We start from the raw sequence: 15,368 nt of genomic DNA on the forward strand, positions 1-15,368 counted from the left end.
GAAAGATCCATCATCAAACACATGCAAAATCACTGCATATCTGATGTAAAGGAAGCACGGTGGTGTTTGTATAAGAACACTCGGCTATTTGTTTCTTATCAGTTCAAAGTCTAGAGAAAAAAATTAGGCATGTTTGCGAGACACAGTTATATGCTTGTGTATACTGCCACCTACAGTTCATTCTGTGCTTTGCAGTGACTGAAAACTGACCAGCAGTCATTACTGATCAGTGCATTACTCCTTAAACAGGTCCTCCGATCATCCTCATCTCCCCTGAGGACACAACTCTCAATATGTCTCAGGATGCTGTTCTGCAGTGTCAGGCAGATGCTTACCCTTCAAACCTTACCTACGAGTGGCTGAAACAAGGACAGAACGTTTACCACATCGAGTGAGTCCACATCTATCAAGATGCTTAGCACAGGTGGAAATATCACATGGAGTATATTGTTACTACTCAGAAGGTTCTAGTTGTAAATATTTGAAGAAATCAGTCAGCCGTTTTTCCAAAGCACACTGCTAATGTGACAAATGTATTTGAATTATCCATGAGATAATTATATCATACGATCATGAACAAGCTGGGACAAAGAAGATTGCTGTTTAAATTAATGTGCCATCTTCTAAAGCTTTCCAGCACATCCGATTATTGTTTTCTTCTCACATTTAAAGGTTTTTCTGTAGCATACATTGTCATAAAATGCACAATGTTTTATATCTGTTGGTCTTAGGTCCCTTAAATCCAGAGTGAAGATTTTGGTGGATGGAACTCTTCTGATCCCTAATCTCATTCCAGAAGATGCTGGCAACTACACCTGTATTCCAACTAATGGAATACTGTCTCCACCCTCAGCTTCTGCCCATCTGAAAGTGAAACGTTAGTACCTTAACTTCTCATTCTGTATGGCGCTGCTCATCAGGGCTGCAGGGGGTGGATGTATTTTACAATATGCTCTGAGGAGAAAGCTTTTTTTATTCTGTTAGATCCTGCACGTGTAGGACGAATGCTGCGTGAAACCTATCTGCCAGCAGGAATGGAGGGGGTCATTTTCTGCCCTGTTCAGGCCGACCCGCCTGTTCTGTATGTAAACTGGACCAAAGACGGGAATGAGCTGAATCTTGACAACGTAAATGCTAGCGCCTTTTCTATAATTTGTGTTGATCAGGTTCTTAAAACCACCATAGAGTTAATATTTTTGTCTTTTCCCTCCTTTTACCTGTTTAGTTTCCAGGTTGGATGGTGAACTCAGAGGGCTCGGTGTTTATAGCAACAGCCAATGACAATGCTGTAGGCATGTACACCTGTACTCCTTATAACAGCTATGGCACAATGGGCCAGTCTGAGCCCACCAAAGTAATTTTACAGGTAAAGTTCCTATTTTCAGACATACAGTTCCGTGCAAAAGTATTTAACCCCTTGAACCTTTCCTCATTTTGTAACTTTATAACCACAAGTTTCAGTATATTTTATTGGGATGTTATGTGAGACCAACGCAAAGCTCTACAGAGCTATAAAGTGGAAGGAAATTTTTACATACAGAATATTTTACAAATAAAAATCTGTATGTGTGGCACTCATGTGTTCGGTACCCTGAGGCAATCCTTTGTACACCATCTTTTAAACAATAACAGAATACACCAAGTCTTTTTGATTATATCTCTAACAGCTTTTCGCCATTTTTCTTTGCAAAACGACTCTAGCTCATTTAGATTAGGTGGTACAGGATCTATGACAAGACACTTTCAAGTCTTGCCATGCAACACATTCTTTTATAGGTTTAGATCTGGCCTTTGACTGGACCATTGTAGCACATGCATGTGCTTTCATCCAAACCACTAATTCTCCATACTCTGAGGATCAAACAAGCACCACCTTAGTAAAGTACCATTATGATATCAGGTTTTTTAAAACAGCAGAAAAGTAGAACTTTGACTTTCTCTGTTGTCATTAAAAACAACAAGAAAAACAGAACAAAACGAAGAACAAAAAGTGTTCATTGATGCTTCATGTTTGAGTGAATTATGTTGTTTAATTGTATTTAGCATTTATACTCAGAACTAGGAATTTGTAAGAAAAATTCCCAGTAACAAAAATAAACAGAAAATCCCTGCGAAGTTGGAATTTTAAATGCAAGGTTGGAATTTTTTCCTGAACCCAACCTTGAAATTCAACATAGCTACTACACATTTAAACATACAGAAGTGAGAACATCAACTACCAAATGTTTATTCCTAGTACTATGAACCTCTATTGTCCTGAATGTGCCACAAAAATTTACAAAATGCTGAGAAATAATTTTTAAGGCTTGTATTAGCAGGATTGGCGACTGAGCAAAGCAGTTAGCAAACTTCACTGGTTTTCCAAATTGAAACTGAAGCTTGGTTAATTTGGGTATGAAGTTATTCCCAGGTCCGAGTTCAGACTTCAGCACTAAATGGAAAGCAGCATAGAAAGGCCAGAAGTACTTTTTGCTTCTTAAAATATTCTGGTAGTTGGAATGTTCAGTGTGCTTTAACTACTCATCTTTCTTCTTGTTTCTGATCTGTCTGAATGGTTAGCTTAAAATGGTATATTTGCTGAGTATTTACCTTGTAAATAGTTGACACCATAATTCTATAATATTTTGATTAAATTAAACTTCCTTAGGCAGTTGTTTGCACTGGATTTTATATAGGGGCATCAAGTCAAGTGGGTTGAATACAAATTAACTTTTGAATTTTACACTTTTCATATTTTTATTTGGAAAAAAAACTTTGAAGTATAATTTCCTTTAACGTCACAATAGTGCTTTACTTTATGTTGGTCTATAACAGAAAAGTCCATTAAATGCGTTTAAGTTTGTGGTTGTAACCTGAAAAATATGAAACATTTCGACACATTTACCTATATCTGGAGGTAAAAAAGTGTGACTTTTCCAGGATCCACCATCATTTCGAATCCCCCCTCTGCCAGAGTATCTCCAGGAGGTCGGCCGAGAGTTGATCATCCCCTGTGAAGCCAGTGGAGATCCTGTCCCAAACATAACCTGGAGCAAGGTATGAAAAAAAATTGACTTTTCTGGAGCCTCAGCCATGTCTGATGGATCGCTTATGTAAACTTCTTGGTGCTCTTCTTGACAGATTGGCCATAGTCCTCGTTCGCCGTACATTGTGTTGTCTAATGGATCCCTCTTGCTGCAGCCCCTGAGCAAAGATCACCATGGGGGCTGGGAGTGTTTGGCCACCAATCGTGTAGCCACTGTCAGTGCAGGCACTGTTGTCTTTGCACTGGGTGAGTGCATTAGTATTATCAATAATAAACAAGTATTCTATAAATAAATATAATGCTATTTGAAATGTGAATTTGCAGTATGAACAGTTTAGGTTTATAACAGCCTGTCTGTTGCTCAGGCACCAGTCCTCATGCTGTATCCTCAGTGACAGTTACCACAGAGATGAACCAGGCCAATGTGTCCTGGGTCCCAGGATTTGATGGTGGATTTACCCAAAAATTTACTGTGTGGTCAGTAGCATAAATTATGTCCAGTATAAAACATTTCCTACAACTAAAACAATTGACATGCTTTGATTTTATATTTTAAAGGGTGAAGCAAACATCCAGGGGGAAACATGAATGGGCATCTTTGCCTGTGCCAACATCCAAAAACTACCTGCTTGTGACGGGTTTACTCGCAGGCACTGGCTATCAGTTCAGTGTCCTACCTCAGAATAAACTCGGCTCAGGATCTTTTAGTGAAATTGTATCTGTACGGACTAAAGGTTTGTGCTGGTGAACTTTGGTTTGTTTTCCTCTCAGCATCCTAGTGTTATTTTGCTTTAAGTAAAGGTCACCTGTACACACTTACTGTCCTTTTAGCTGTGCCAACAGAGCTACCTAAAGCTGCCACAGGTCTCCCAGCCTTGGAACCTCCCATGCTGCTGTCGGCCAACCGGACCGGAAGAGGCATTCTCCTGCAGTGGCAGCCTCCTGAGGCTCCACTCTCTCCACTGACAGGTTTTGTGCTGCAGGCCCGCAGAGATCGGGGCCAGTGGGTCATCACTGTAAGCAACATCCATGCCAATCAGAGCGAATTACTTGTGCAAGGACTGCTAAGGGTGATTGTTCACTACTAGAAGTAAAGGAAACTGTTCACAAGAATGTTTGTTACATGGTCAAATAAACAATCTGTGTCTTTCTCAGGACTCGGTGTATGATTTGAGGTTGATGTCACGCAGCAACAAAGTGCTCAGTGAACCGAGTGAGTCTGTGAGTGTATCCACAGCAGGTAGGCTTTTTTATTATTATTTGAACTTATAATAAGTAAATATTACTGGATATTGACCAGATTCATTTTTTGTCTTAGGCACAGAATCTGAAATTATTCCTTCTGGTTTTTTTACAGGAATGGAGATTTACCCCCTCAGCCCTAGTTTCTTGGAAGTCATCCATGAACCGTTGATGGCTGGTGTGATAGGGGGAGCATGCTTTCTGTTTCTGGCCATCATCCTCTCGTTGGTGACAGCTTGCTATATGAGCAACAGGAGACAGCGGAAACGCAGAAAGAAAAGACAAGGTAAAACACACATTTTTCTCTGTGAAAATTCTGTTATTGTTTAGAAGGAATATATAATCATATCCTTTTAAATTGTGTTAAGACTGGCAGGTCATGATTCGTTTCCATGTCAGTAAACAGAAAATGTGTGAAAAGGCGTGAAAGAGAAAGAGTTATCACAGCTAAGATGCCAAAAGGTATTGAGGACTGTGAGAAATGTGAGTTCATATTTGGACAGTCATCAAGTGAGGAGAAGGAAGTCTGGAAAATATAGAAGTTTGGAGATTTGACAAACCTACACCTTACACAGTTTTAAAAGCCTTCTGAGGTGAGCCAGTCTGCTTGTAATTTACCACAGTAGGGAATGAATTACTGTGACAAATAATTTAAAACGCAGAAACTGCCAGAATTCAGGTAGTTGGAGGTTCTGAACAGCATTGTTACTCATACGCTCATTAACATTAGCACTAGAGATAGGCAATATGGACATTTTATCATGATAATTTGTGGCATTTACTGTGATGATAATAAAAAGCAATTAAAAATGAATTAACAAAGAAAAGGAGCACACAGTAATTGCATCAAATCATGTGTTAAAATATATTTAAAAACTATGCTTTTATGGAATCAAAACTGAGGAAAAATGAGTAACACTTACAACCACACTGTCAGGTTTTGGGGTTTGCAGACTTTATCGATCTGATTTGTCATTGCCATGATAAATCAGAATTCTTAGCATGCTAACTTCTTTCCACGATAACGATAAACAGTACGATAACTTCCATCCCAAGTTGGCACATTCATTTCCTCTAAAATGCATTGTATTAGGGAGCTGTGCAGTGGTTATGCAAGTTTCACTTTTCTCTAGATAATCAGTAAAGGTTTTACTCATGACAGTCCATTTACAATTAGTATCCTTGCAACACTTTGGTGTTTGGCCTAGGGCTGAGTTTGGATGCACCAAACTTGAAATTTAACGCCCCACAAATACTACATTCAGGTAGTCCTTTACGATTGCAGCATTGCAAACCTGGATATGTTAATGACAATTGCTATTCAGTAAATAGTCTAGTTTGTCCCTCAAAAAGTCATTTCAAGCTATTGCTACTCATGTCGTGGATGGAGTGGAAACTTAACTATGTAGATGATTTATGCAGTCAAATGTTCTTTCCTTCATTTTGCTCAGACACTGAAAAAAACAAGTTGCTGCTGTAGGTAATTTTCGTGGATGAAAATGCAAAAAAAACCGTTTTGAGTGAGCAGTTATTTATTTATTTCATTCTGAAATGTGCAGATAGCAGTAGATGTTTTGTACTAACCAATGGATACATAAAACAGAAAAAAACATGGTAATACAACTATTTTCTTTTGCCAGAGGACCTATATGCTCACAAACAACTGCTAATTCAAAGGTCTTGCTGCTATCTACACTAGTTATTTGTTATGAATGTGGCATGAACTGATCTTTAAATCCTTAAATTCAAGCTTCCAATTGTTTTAATATCTTAGGACAAATAATCTTTCTGGTGGGGGTTTTGTTGGTGGGTGAGGAGAAATCTGTCATATTCACCCGTGTACTTTCACATAGCTCACCTATGTCTCCTTTACAGAAAATCATTGTAACATTCATATATGGAAGTGCTTAATCGGCTGTGTGGGTGTGACTCAAATTACAATATCTTCAGCAAACTGTGCTGTATTTGCTTGAAAAAGTAATGGAAAGGCTAAATGCGTTTATTTTATGTTTCATACTTTTTTCGGTATAATGGCCTTGCTGCTTTTCTTTCTTTTAGACCTGCCAGCTGCTCTTCAGAAGAGCCCATCTCACGAGTAAGTGTCTTGAATATATTAATACGCAATACCCTTAAATTGTCCTTAATTACCATGTCCTTACATTCTCCATCCCTAATGTTTAAAGCTGTCGTTTCTTTATCTTCCTCAGAACACAGTCACCATCACGCAGCCCAGACAGTGTCCTCAAGTTTAAACTTTGTCCACCTCTTCCCTTCTTTCCCAACTCCACATCATCACAATGTGATCGCTCCTCGTTTGACAAAGGCAGCCGTGGGGAATACCACGATCAGAGGAAACAGCTTTTGTCCAACTCGTCTCCTCCACCTCATTACACGCTCTTTGAGAGTCACCTGGGTTCTCAAGCGCCTTCACCGACTGCTCTGGAGTCAATTTCCCGAGGCCCAGACGGGCGCTTCATTGTTCAGCCACTGCCGGAGGGTTCAAGTCCTTCCAATAAAAACAGTATAAAGAAGCATGTCCTGCAAAGTAATGGGAGCGTAAGCGGGTTGGGGAGCAACAGGACGTCAATCAGGGACTCTCCAAAGTCAAGCATTTTGAGCTCAGAGAAGGATGAGAGGAAGGAATCTCCTCTGACGGTGGACGTTCCAGAGTTAAGCAGACCTCCTGCATCCCCTGGTAGAGTACGAGCCATGGCAAGAAACTTCTCCCGTCACGGCTGCTTCTACTCCGATGATGAACAAGGCTCCGAGACTCTTCTGGAAAGAGTCAGCTTTTACTCCGATAACAGTGAGAGAAAGCCCACTGATTCCCTACGGAGGTACCGCATGCTGGGCAACACTGAAGACCTGTTCTCCAGTTTGGGGAGGAGAACAAGACTGCTTGATAGAGACAGACCCCATGATAGAGGTTACCAACCCATGGAGAGCCACCTGAGTGACAACAGCACCCTGGTCTCCCAGCTTGAGAGCGAGCTGAAGAGGGATAGTGTTAATAAGTGTGTCCAATTGGCAAAGGAGAGGGAAGAAATTGAGAGGGAGTTGAAGAATTTCACAACTGATCAAAGACATCACAGTCGAGTGAGGGAAGAGCCTTCTCCATCCAGTAAAACAGAAGATCCTCAACGGGATGAGCCCGAATCAGTGGAAGAACCTGTGTGGAAACCTCAAGAAGTTACAATCAGACAGAAGTACGGGCCCTCAGATATGACAAGTCGGGTTTCTGACTATAGGAGAGCGTGCTACTTTGGAAACACTAGCAGCCCGCTGAACAGGCTCCCCACATCTCATATTCAATGGGACATTAGCCCTGTTACATCTGTCACCAGCCTCATTCCTGTTAAGACTCCTCGTGAGGCCATGTCCCCCGTGCCATCTAGACAAACCACAGAGGACTCTCTTGCTTTAGATTCATTGAAATCGTCGGTCACCCAGAATACCTCCCTGCCCATGCTCTCCCCTGATGCCACACCAGATAAAGCTAAGTCATTGAGTCCCCCGAAAAAGCAAGAGGCATGCACTAAGTTTGACACCGAGCAGATCTTAGCGGAAGAGACACAGGACGTAGGTGTTGTTTCTAGATCAAGGAGCCTATTAGCTTTTCAGCTGCGGGATTTAGCCATCACAGATAGACCTGAAGGTTCAGCTTCTGTACAGTATAACCAGACTGAGAGAACAGCAGATGCAGATTACACAACCACAAGGGATCCCAGTCCCTGTAGTTCTTCAATCTTACACTACGATCATCATAAAGTAGGAGCCAAGTCCAAAGACAGAGAAACTCAGGGCCGCAATGACCAGCGAGCTTCAGGGTTTTACTCGGAGTTGGAGAGGGAAGGTGTCCGAACACGCTCCAGGAGGAGTGACAAATGTCTCCTCCCTGACAGTCCTAGCCCGATCTCAACCTTAACTCTTTTCGAAGAAGTCGGGAGTGACCAGTCTCAGTTTTTAGTTCCCGAAATGTCCGACTCCCTTAAAGCCAAGTCCACAACGCTGTCCCCCAAAATGTCCCCAAACCAGACAAGTGCAATCCTTGAATACCTGAGCCTTCCAGGTTTCATTGAAATGAGTGTGGATGAGCCTGTGGAAGAGGTTCAGGTGACCAACACTACCAAACAAAGCGCAGAACAAAAACCTGAAGAAGAATCTGTTGTTGCAAAACCTGATGTAGTTCCTAGAAACTGGGAGGTTCGTGTTCAGGAAAACAAAGAAACTGTGTCATGTCAGAAACAATGTGATTCTCTGGGTGCATCAGATTCCAGCTTTGATGCTTCTAAAAAACAAGGGAATAGGAGATCCCCTCATGTTGAAACCAGAGTAAGATTCCCTGATGACCCAAGGCCGTCCTCATCGGGCCCAGAAAAAACAAGCAGGGAGCTCTATGATGAGAAAACAAGGATTCGAGGAGGGAATATCTGCGCCGGCAGGCCTGAATCCAGACTTGGGTCCAGGTCCGCTCACACCTTATTCAGTGCAGCTAAAAGCATGGCAGACATTGTGTCAAAGCATTCTCAGAGATGTGTGAACAGTGATGACTTTTTATCAGAGCAGCCCCAAATACAAGCTTCTCAGGGAAGCAGGACAAATAAAATAGTGTCGCGAATAACTCAAGCCCCTGTGCCATTTCTAAAGAAATCCTTAAGCCTTGGTCCCTGTAGGACTCTCTCAGGTGTGACTCAACCTCGCCCTTACCTTAAGAAATCCATCAGCTTAGGCTCTCAGAGGTGGGAGCACTTTGAAAGCCCGAGAACATATATTTCTGAGAAATGTTACTGGGATGAGCTCCCAAACCCAGATGAGAGGGTAAAGTCCTACAGTTTGGGCCGCATGCCCTCTACCCTCCCTACATTGGGCCCCTGCTGGAGAGAATACATCCCATTTCGACGTCCCAGCATGGGGAGCTTAGAGAGGCCCCACCTCGCACAAAGATCTTTCGCTAGTCCTTCCTACCTCACTCCTATGTACCCACCTAGACAAACCTTAATGTCTCCAATGCTTGAGCCCTCAGATCCTCGACGCCAAGCTGCCATTTTCCCTGAATCCTCTAGGTGGTCCCCCTCTTATCAAGACACACTGAGGCCTATCCAGCATCAGTATGTCCCTACGCTGACCTCTAATCCTCTACCATACGACCAGCACTGGCCAGATTCCAGAGGAGAAAGCTTGAGACATTTTGACACCAGAATAGGCCCTCCAAGATCCTACTTGCCCAGGGGCATCAGCTGGCCTTCTCCTTATTACTCTGCCTTCCCCCCCAGGGAGGGAGAAAGCTACAGACATCCAGACAGGATGATGGGGAGGGGCGGGGATGCTGAGATCAGGGGGAGGGCCAGTTATGCCAGTCAGAGCAGTGGTAGAGGCAGTGCTGGTCTCTTCAGACAGTCCCTGTCCATCACTCCCACCCTCCTCAGCTCACCAGAAACCACAGAGGAACATGAACGCCACAGAGCTGAGATGGAGCTGGCTGAGAGGAGGGTGAAAAGGTGAAAGACCACCACTAACATCTGGAATGATTAACGATATGGAGCTTCCTCTCTTCAGAAGGATTTATATTTATGATGTCAAACTAACACTTATTGTGAGACTTTTGTTTCATGTTTCATACCTGTCTGTTTTCTGACCTCTTTTTGTGTATCTCATTAGAAGGAACACATCAGTAGATGAAAGTTATGAGTGGGACTCTACTGATGCATGTTTGGACTCCGAGGTCCTGGAGGCCACGAAGTCTGACCAGTCTCAAGCTGGTTTTCAGAGAGGCAGGAGGGAAATGGGATCTGATCAAACTGGTGGCCTCCGGGATCAGCGACAGAAAGGTGATAACTTCTTTTACATTTGAGTTTTTTTAATGTTGCATGAGTGATTGCCTAATGTCACAGTGCTGCATGTGTTCCACATATGTCCCAGTGCTATGATTCTTTTTAGCTCATCCCATGACATTTCCCCCCATGCCTTTCCTGTCCCTGATGCCCACCCAGGCCCACCTCCCCCTGTCTACCCTCCTCGCTCGCTAAGTGAGGCACGCTTCAACGCTCTCCGCCTGGAGTACCAAGAGTACAGGCGGGCTCAGGGGTCCACCTGTGCCCGAGAGCCATGCTTCCACCCTGGCCACGATTCGGACTCTGACTCCAGCTCAGCGCTGCTCTAGCAGCTGAACTCGGTCCGTTACTCTGCCTGACCCTCACACCTTTTTTTTCCCTCATTTTTCTACCTGTCACTGTTTGCCTGCTTCAATCCTGCTTGCATGTAGTAGTTACAGAGTAGCTTGTGAAAGTATTCATACCGCATGAATCTTTTCACATTTTCTAACGTTACGATCCAAAATCTGAAGGTATTGCATTTTAATTTTATTTGACAGGCCATCACAATGTTGTGCATAATTGTGAAGTGAAAGGAATCAGAAAAGTCTGACCTGGACTAGTATTCAGCCCCCCTTACATAATACGTTGTAGTCCTACCTTTTGCTGCAGTTATAGCTGTAAGTCTTTGCACATCCAGAAACTAAAACGTTTGCCTGTTCTTAATGGTAAAATAGTTCAAATCCATTTAGATTGGCTGGTTAAATGACCATAAATGAACAGAGATCAAAAACTTTCTGGCACAACCTCACCGACATTCCGGGGTGCATGGAGAGGGACAAAGATCTAGAGTTTCAGCTACTCCAGTAACATTTTGAAGAACAGAGAAACCAGCTACATGAAAGGATTAACACGTTGCGGCTTGTGGCCTTCATGAGGGTTTTGACCCTTGTCTGCCTAAGTGCTTTTTCTTCCTGCTGCTTTACAAGCTTTACATGTAAAGCTGCAGAGCTTTACAGCAACCTTGAAGCTTCACCATACCGTCTGTGAACATAAATTGTCATGTCTTGCAACAAATTCTCAATTGTGGATATATGTCTGGACATTAGCTGTGCCATTGCAATTTATGAATGCGCTTTGTTCTAAACCATTCAGTTGTAGCTCTGGCTTTATGTTTAGGGTTGTTGTCCTGCAGGAAGGTTAACCTCTTCCCTACTGTCAAGTCTTTGAAGCCTCTAACAGGTTCTCTTACAGGATTGTCCTCTAATTAGCTCTGACCAGCTTCCCGCTCTTCCTGCTGAAGAACAGCATGATGCAGCCCCTGCCATGTTTCCCTAGTTAGATAGTGTATTCAGGATGATGTGCAGTGTTAGCTTTCTTGCCACTATTCTATAAAGGCCAGATTCATGGCTGCTTATTTGATTAATGTTCTCCAGTTGCTTAAATGAACTGTTATTTATGTTAGGCAAAGTAAAGAGGACTGAAAACATATGCATGGCACTCTTTGCCGTTCTTTGAAAACCTTGTGCCATTTTCCATCCACTTCACAGTTATGCACCACTGTGTTGGTCTATTACATAAAATGCAAATAAAATACATTGTAGTCTGTGGTTGTAACATGACTAATCAAAAGAAACTTGATGGCTATAGATGTAGATTCCTTAATCAGTCCTTCTTTCAAATGTTTTAATCTTGTTTTAGGGCTTTTCTCTGATGCTCTTCTGCTCTCTCTCTGTCTCATCTGCAGGTGCATCAAAGACAGAAACCAAATAGCAGTTATACTGAGCAGACAACCGCACCATGGTCCTAAACACTGGAAACATTTAATTCTTGTTAAAGATTTTAATCTTCTGTTGCAGCAGCTTCAAGAGAAGCTGTTTTCAGTCTTGTTCTGCTTGATTTTGTTTCAGTGTGCTTTGCATAGTGAAAAAGCGACAATCGGATAAAGTGAAGGGATGAAATGGTAATGTTCACAGTTCGAAATGAAAAAGACAAGCTTTATTAAACAAGCAGTCAGCAACTTATTAATAAATTCATTGCATGTTAATGCTTTTAAAGTCCAAGACTCCCTTGTGGTGATTAAAAAAAGGATGCTTCTGACAGGTCTGTAGGTGTACAAGACAACGTCTCTGTGAGCATGTCTTCATCTGTATCCTTGCCTGTGAATAAATGGTGCTAGTTGTGCTCTTTCTTCATCTCCATTTTAATTAATGACGCAGTACTAACTGTTAGGTACCTCCAATAACTGTACTTTGATCGAAAATGCCCCTGCAGTCCAACGTTTATGTTTTTAGAAGCTGAGGCTGTGTCTGTGGTTTACCTGCTGATTGCCCGGAATCATCTCTGCGCTGTGTCCCGTTAACCTCATAGTATGTTGTTTAATGTGTATAGATGTTCATGTGCATAGTTTATTGTTAATAAGTCCTGCTGTTATTGGATTGAATTCATCATTGCTCCCATCAGTTGAGAAAATCCCACTTGACTTCACCTGAAAAACGTCCCCCTTTAACAGGGAGGGTGATCTTTGCCTTATTTTTGTTAATTAAACAATGACAGGACAGCTGGGATAAACAAAAAGAACAATCAGAGATTAAAAAGTATCAAACTTTTTTTTCCCTCATTGTGAGTGTTTCTGTGTATTTATTGAGAGGAGTAACATGCAACAATGTTTACAATTCACATCCCTGATGTGAAGGCAACACTGTGAATATTTCATTGACTTCAAATTCTGTATTTGAATTGCAAGTCTGTTATGAATTTTGTGCCCACTGTATTTGTTTTTTTTTTTACTAAAGAAAAACAAGCTGTTTTTGTACATAATCTGAAAAAACTATGTAACCAACATTTTGGTAGCTACACTTTTGGAAGAGTCAGCCTTTTTATTGTTTTCCGGATTAAAACACACATGTTGGTAAGTATGCATTCCTAAGGATGGCTTTGGAAGATTTGTACAAAGAGGAAAATTTTATATCTTGTCACCGTTTTTGTCATTTTTATATGTTTGTAAATGAATAAATTGTTATATTCTGAATGTTGCAGACTGAGATGATGTGAAGCTTTTTTTAAGCCATTGATGAAAGGTCTGATTACATGCAGGAGCTCTTTCGATAAGTAAAGTCACTGGTGCAAAATTGGTATAATATTATATTGGGACCCGTTTTAAAAAAGACTAAATACTTTGCTTAATTGAATGTTGTAGATATATTTTTGGCAGTTGTCCAGCAGAGTTTCACTGACCCCCTCCACTATGGAAGCAAATCGTTACCATATTTCAAATGAAAAAGCATTTCCAGAAATGCTTTTTCATTTTAAGAATGTGGCTGCATTGTTTACTCATAAATGAAATTAGTAATCAATAATCCTATTTGCATTTTAATTTTCTTCTTCAAGACTGCTCATTCTTTCACTTAATTAAAATCAAGAAAATGAAAAAGTAAATAAAAAGAAAAAGACATTTGAGATTTATTTTTCAAAATGTACCCCAGCAAATAGATACCAAAATTCAATTTGAAATGTAAAATTTGAAAAATGAAAAAGCATTTCCAGAAATGCTTTTTCATTTTAAGAATGTGGCTGCATTGTTTGACTCATAAATGAAATTAGTAATCAATAATCCTATTTGCATTTTCTTCTTCACGACTGCACATTTTATGCCATAATCAAAAAGAAAACAAAGCAGTTTTCGTGGTCTGCCCGCAAAATACTCCCCAGAACTCGAAAACGACGTCAGCAGCCGCTCTTCCTCAGCTCCCTGCTGACCGAGCTACCCATCTTGTTCGATAGGGGGCGCTGTGCACGTCTGCATTGCATTACATTGCAAACGTGCCGAGAAATTGAATTGCAGCGGGGCAATTTGTGGCAGTGGCAGGCAGAACTGTAGTTCCGATGGCATCCTCATGGCCTGGGACATCCAGCGTGTTTTTAAGCATTTATTTAAAATTTTGTGAGTGACAATTCAGAATAGCCGCTCGTGCTCTATAATAAACCGGCTGTTTGTGCAATAAATCTTCGTCATCCTTTCAACACGTCACACAAACACATAGTGCTATTTATTTTCCATGTCAAGTAAATACCTTATATCACCTTATGTTATGGGTCTAAAGCTGTTTATTAAATAATAATCAATAATGAAATCATTATTTAAAGGTAACAGGCTATAACAATAATGACATCCCGTTTGCCGATAATCAGCATCAGCTTCCACAAAAACAGCGGCAACGGCATTGGCAAGTTTTACGGCCGGTCTGGCAATGTAATGCAATGCAGACGTGCACAGCGCCCCCTACCGAAAAAGATGGGTAGCTCGGTCAGCAGGGAGCTGAGGAAGAGTGGCTGCTGACGTCACTCTGCTGCGCCCGCAGCTCGGAATGCTTTTTCGTTTTCGAGTTCTGGGCAGTACTTTGCGGGCAGACCACGAAAACGAAAAAGCAATGTCTGCTTTGTTTTCTTTTTGATTATGGCATAAAATGTGCAGTCGTGAAGAAGAAAATGCAAATAAGATGATTGATTACTTATTTTATTTATGGGTCAAATAATGCAGCCACATTCTTAAAATGAAAAAGCATTTCTGGAAATGCTTTTTCATTTTCAAATTTTACATTTCAAATTGAATTTTGGTATCTATTTGCTGGGGTACATTTTGAAAAATAAATCTCAAATGTCTTTTTCATTTTATTTACTTTTTCATTTTCTTAATTTTAATTAAGTGAAAGAATGAGCAGTCTTGAAGAAGAAAATTAAAATGCAAATAGGATTATTGATTACTAATTTCATTTATGAGTCAAACAATGCAGCCACATTCTTAAAGTGAAAAAGCATTTCTGAAAATGCTTTTTTATACTGAGATACACAAGAGCCACCAAACAGACCTAAGTTCTGTTCAGATGAAAGTAAATTTTGTATTGCATTTGGAAATCAGACTGGATTGGAGAGGCACAGAATCCAAGTTGTTTGAGGTCTGGTGTGAGGTTCCCACAGTCAAAATTTGGTCATCTTGAAAGTGTTCGTTAACAGTATTTCATCTAATGCAAAGTCAGCACACCCATCTACCAGAAAGTTCATGCATCCCTCTTCTGACAAGGTTTAAGGAGATGCTGACAAAGGGACCAGTACCTGGTTTATTGATCATAGTATCACTATGCTTGATTGTCAGTAAACTCATCCAACCCAGTCTAATACAATTTGGGATTCCTTCACAACTCAGCAGAGCTGCATGCTGATTGCCCCCATGCCACACAGGACTGATGCCATTCTTAATGCAAAAGGAGTCCAGACTGGTGTATAGTACACCG

At 41.2% G+C, this 15,368-nt stretch overlaps 1 protein-coding gene across 4 annotated transcripts in view; it reads left to right on the plus strand.

Moving 5' to 3' along the window:
- The window catches only part of igsf9b (immunoglobulin superfamily, member 9b), a 40,990-nt gene extending 27,882 nt beyond the window's left edge, over window positions 1-13,108 (plus strand). For 2 of the 4 annotated variants that reach the window (XM_047381600.1, XM_047381601.1), the window contains exons 7-22: window positions 250-391; window positions 732-877; window positions 985-1,127; window positions 1,226-1,366; window positions 2,920-3,036; window positions 3,121-3,271; window positions 3,391-3,502; window positions 3,584-3,759; window positions 3,857-4,095; window positions 4,181-4,265; window positions 4,383-4,553; window positions 6,326-6,362; window positions 6,475-9,765; window positions 9,926-10,095; window positions 10,258-10,439; window positions 11,825-13,108. In XM_047381600.1, the coding sequence (XP_047237556.1) occupies window positions 250-391; window positions 732-877; window positions 985-1,127; window positions 1,226-1,366; window positions 2,920-3,036; window positions 3,121-3,271; window positions 3,391-3,502; window positions 3,584-3,759; window positions 3,857-4,095; window positions 4,181-4,265; window positions 4,383-4,553; window positions 6,326-6,362; window positions 6,475-9,765; window positions 9,926-10,095; window positions 10,258-10,427 (5,291 nt within the window). In that variant the 3' untranslated portion in view covers window positions 10,428-10,439; window positions 11,825-13,108. Of the gene's footprint in view, window positions 1-249; window positions 392-731; window positions 878-984; window positions 1,128-1,225; window positions 1,367-2,919; window positions 3,037-3,120; window positions 3,272-3,390; window positions 3,503-3,583; window positions 3,760-3,856; window positions 4,096-4,180; window positions 4,266-4,382; window positions 4,554-6,325; window positions 6,363-6,474; window positions 9,766-9,925; window positions 10,096-10,186; window positions 10,440-11,824 lie in introns of those variants that run through there. The other 2 variants (XM_047381602.1, XM_047381603.1) reach the window with 2 other exon arrangements.
- Window positions 13,109-15,368: the final 2,260 nt, after the last annotated feature.

This window comes from Girardinichthys multiradiatus, chromosome 12 (assembly GCF_021462225.1).
Source record: "Girardinichthys multiradiatus isolate DD_20200921_A chromosome 12, DD_fGirMul_XY1, whole genome shotgun sequence".
NCBI lineage: Eukaryota > Metazoa > Chordata > Actinopteri > Cyprinodontiformes > Goodeidae > Girardinichthys > Girardinichthys multiradiatus.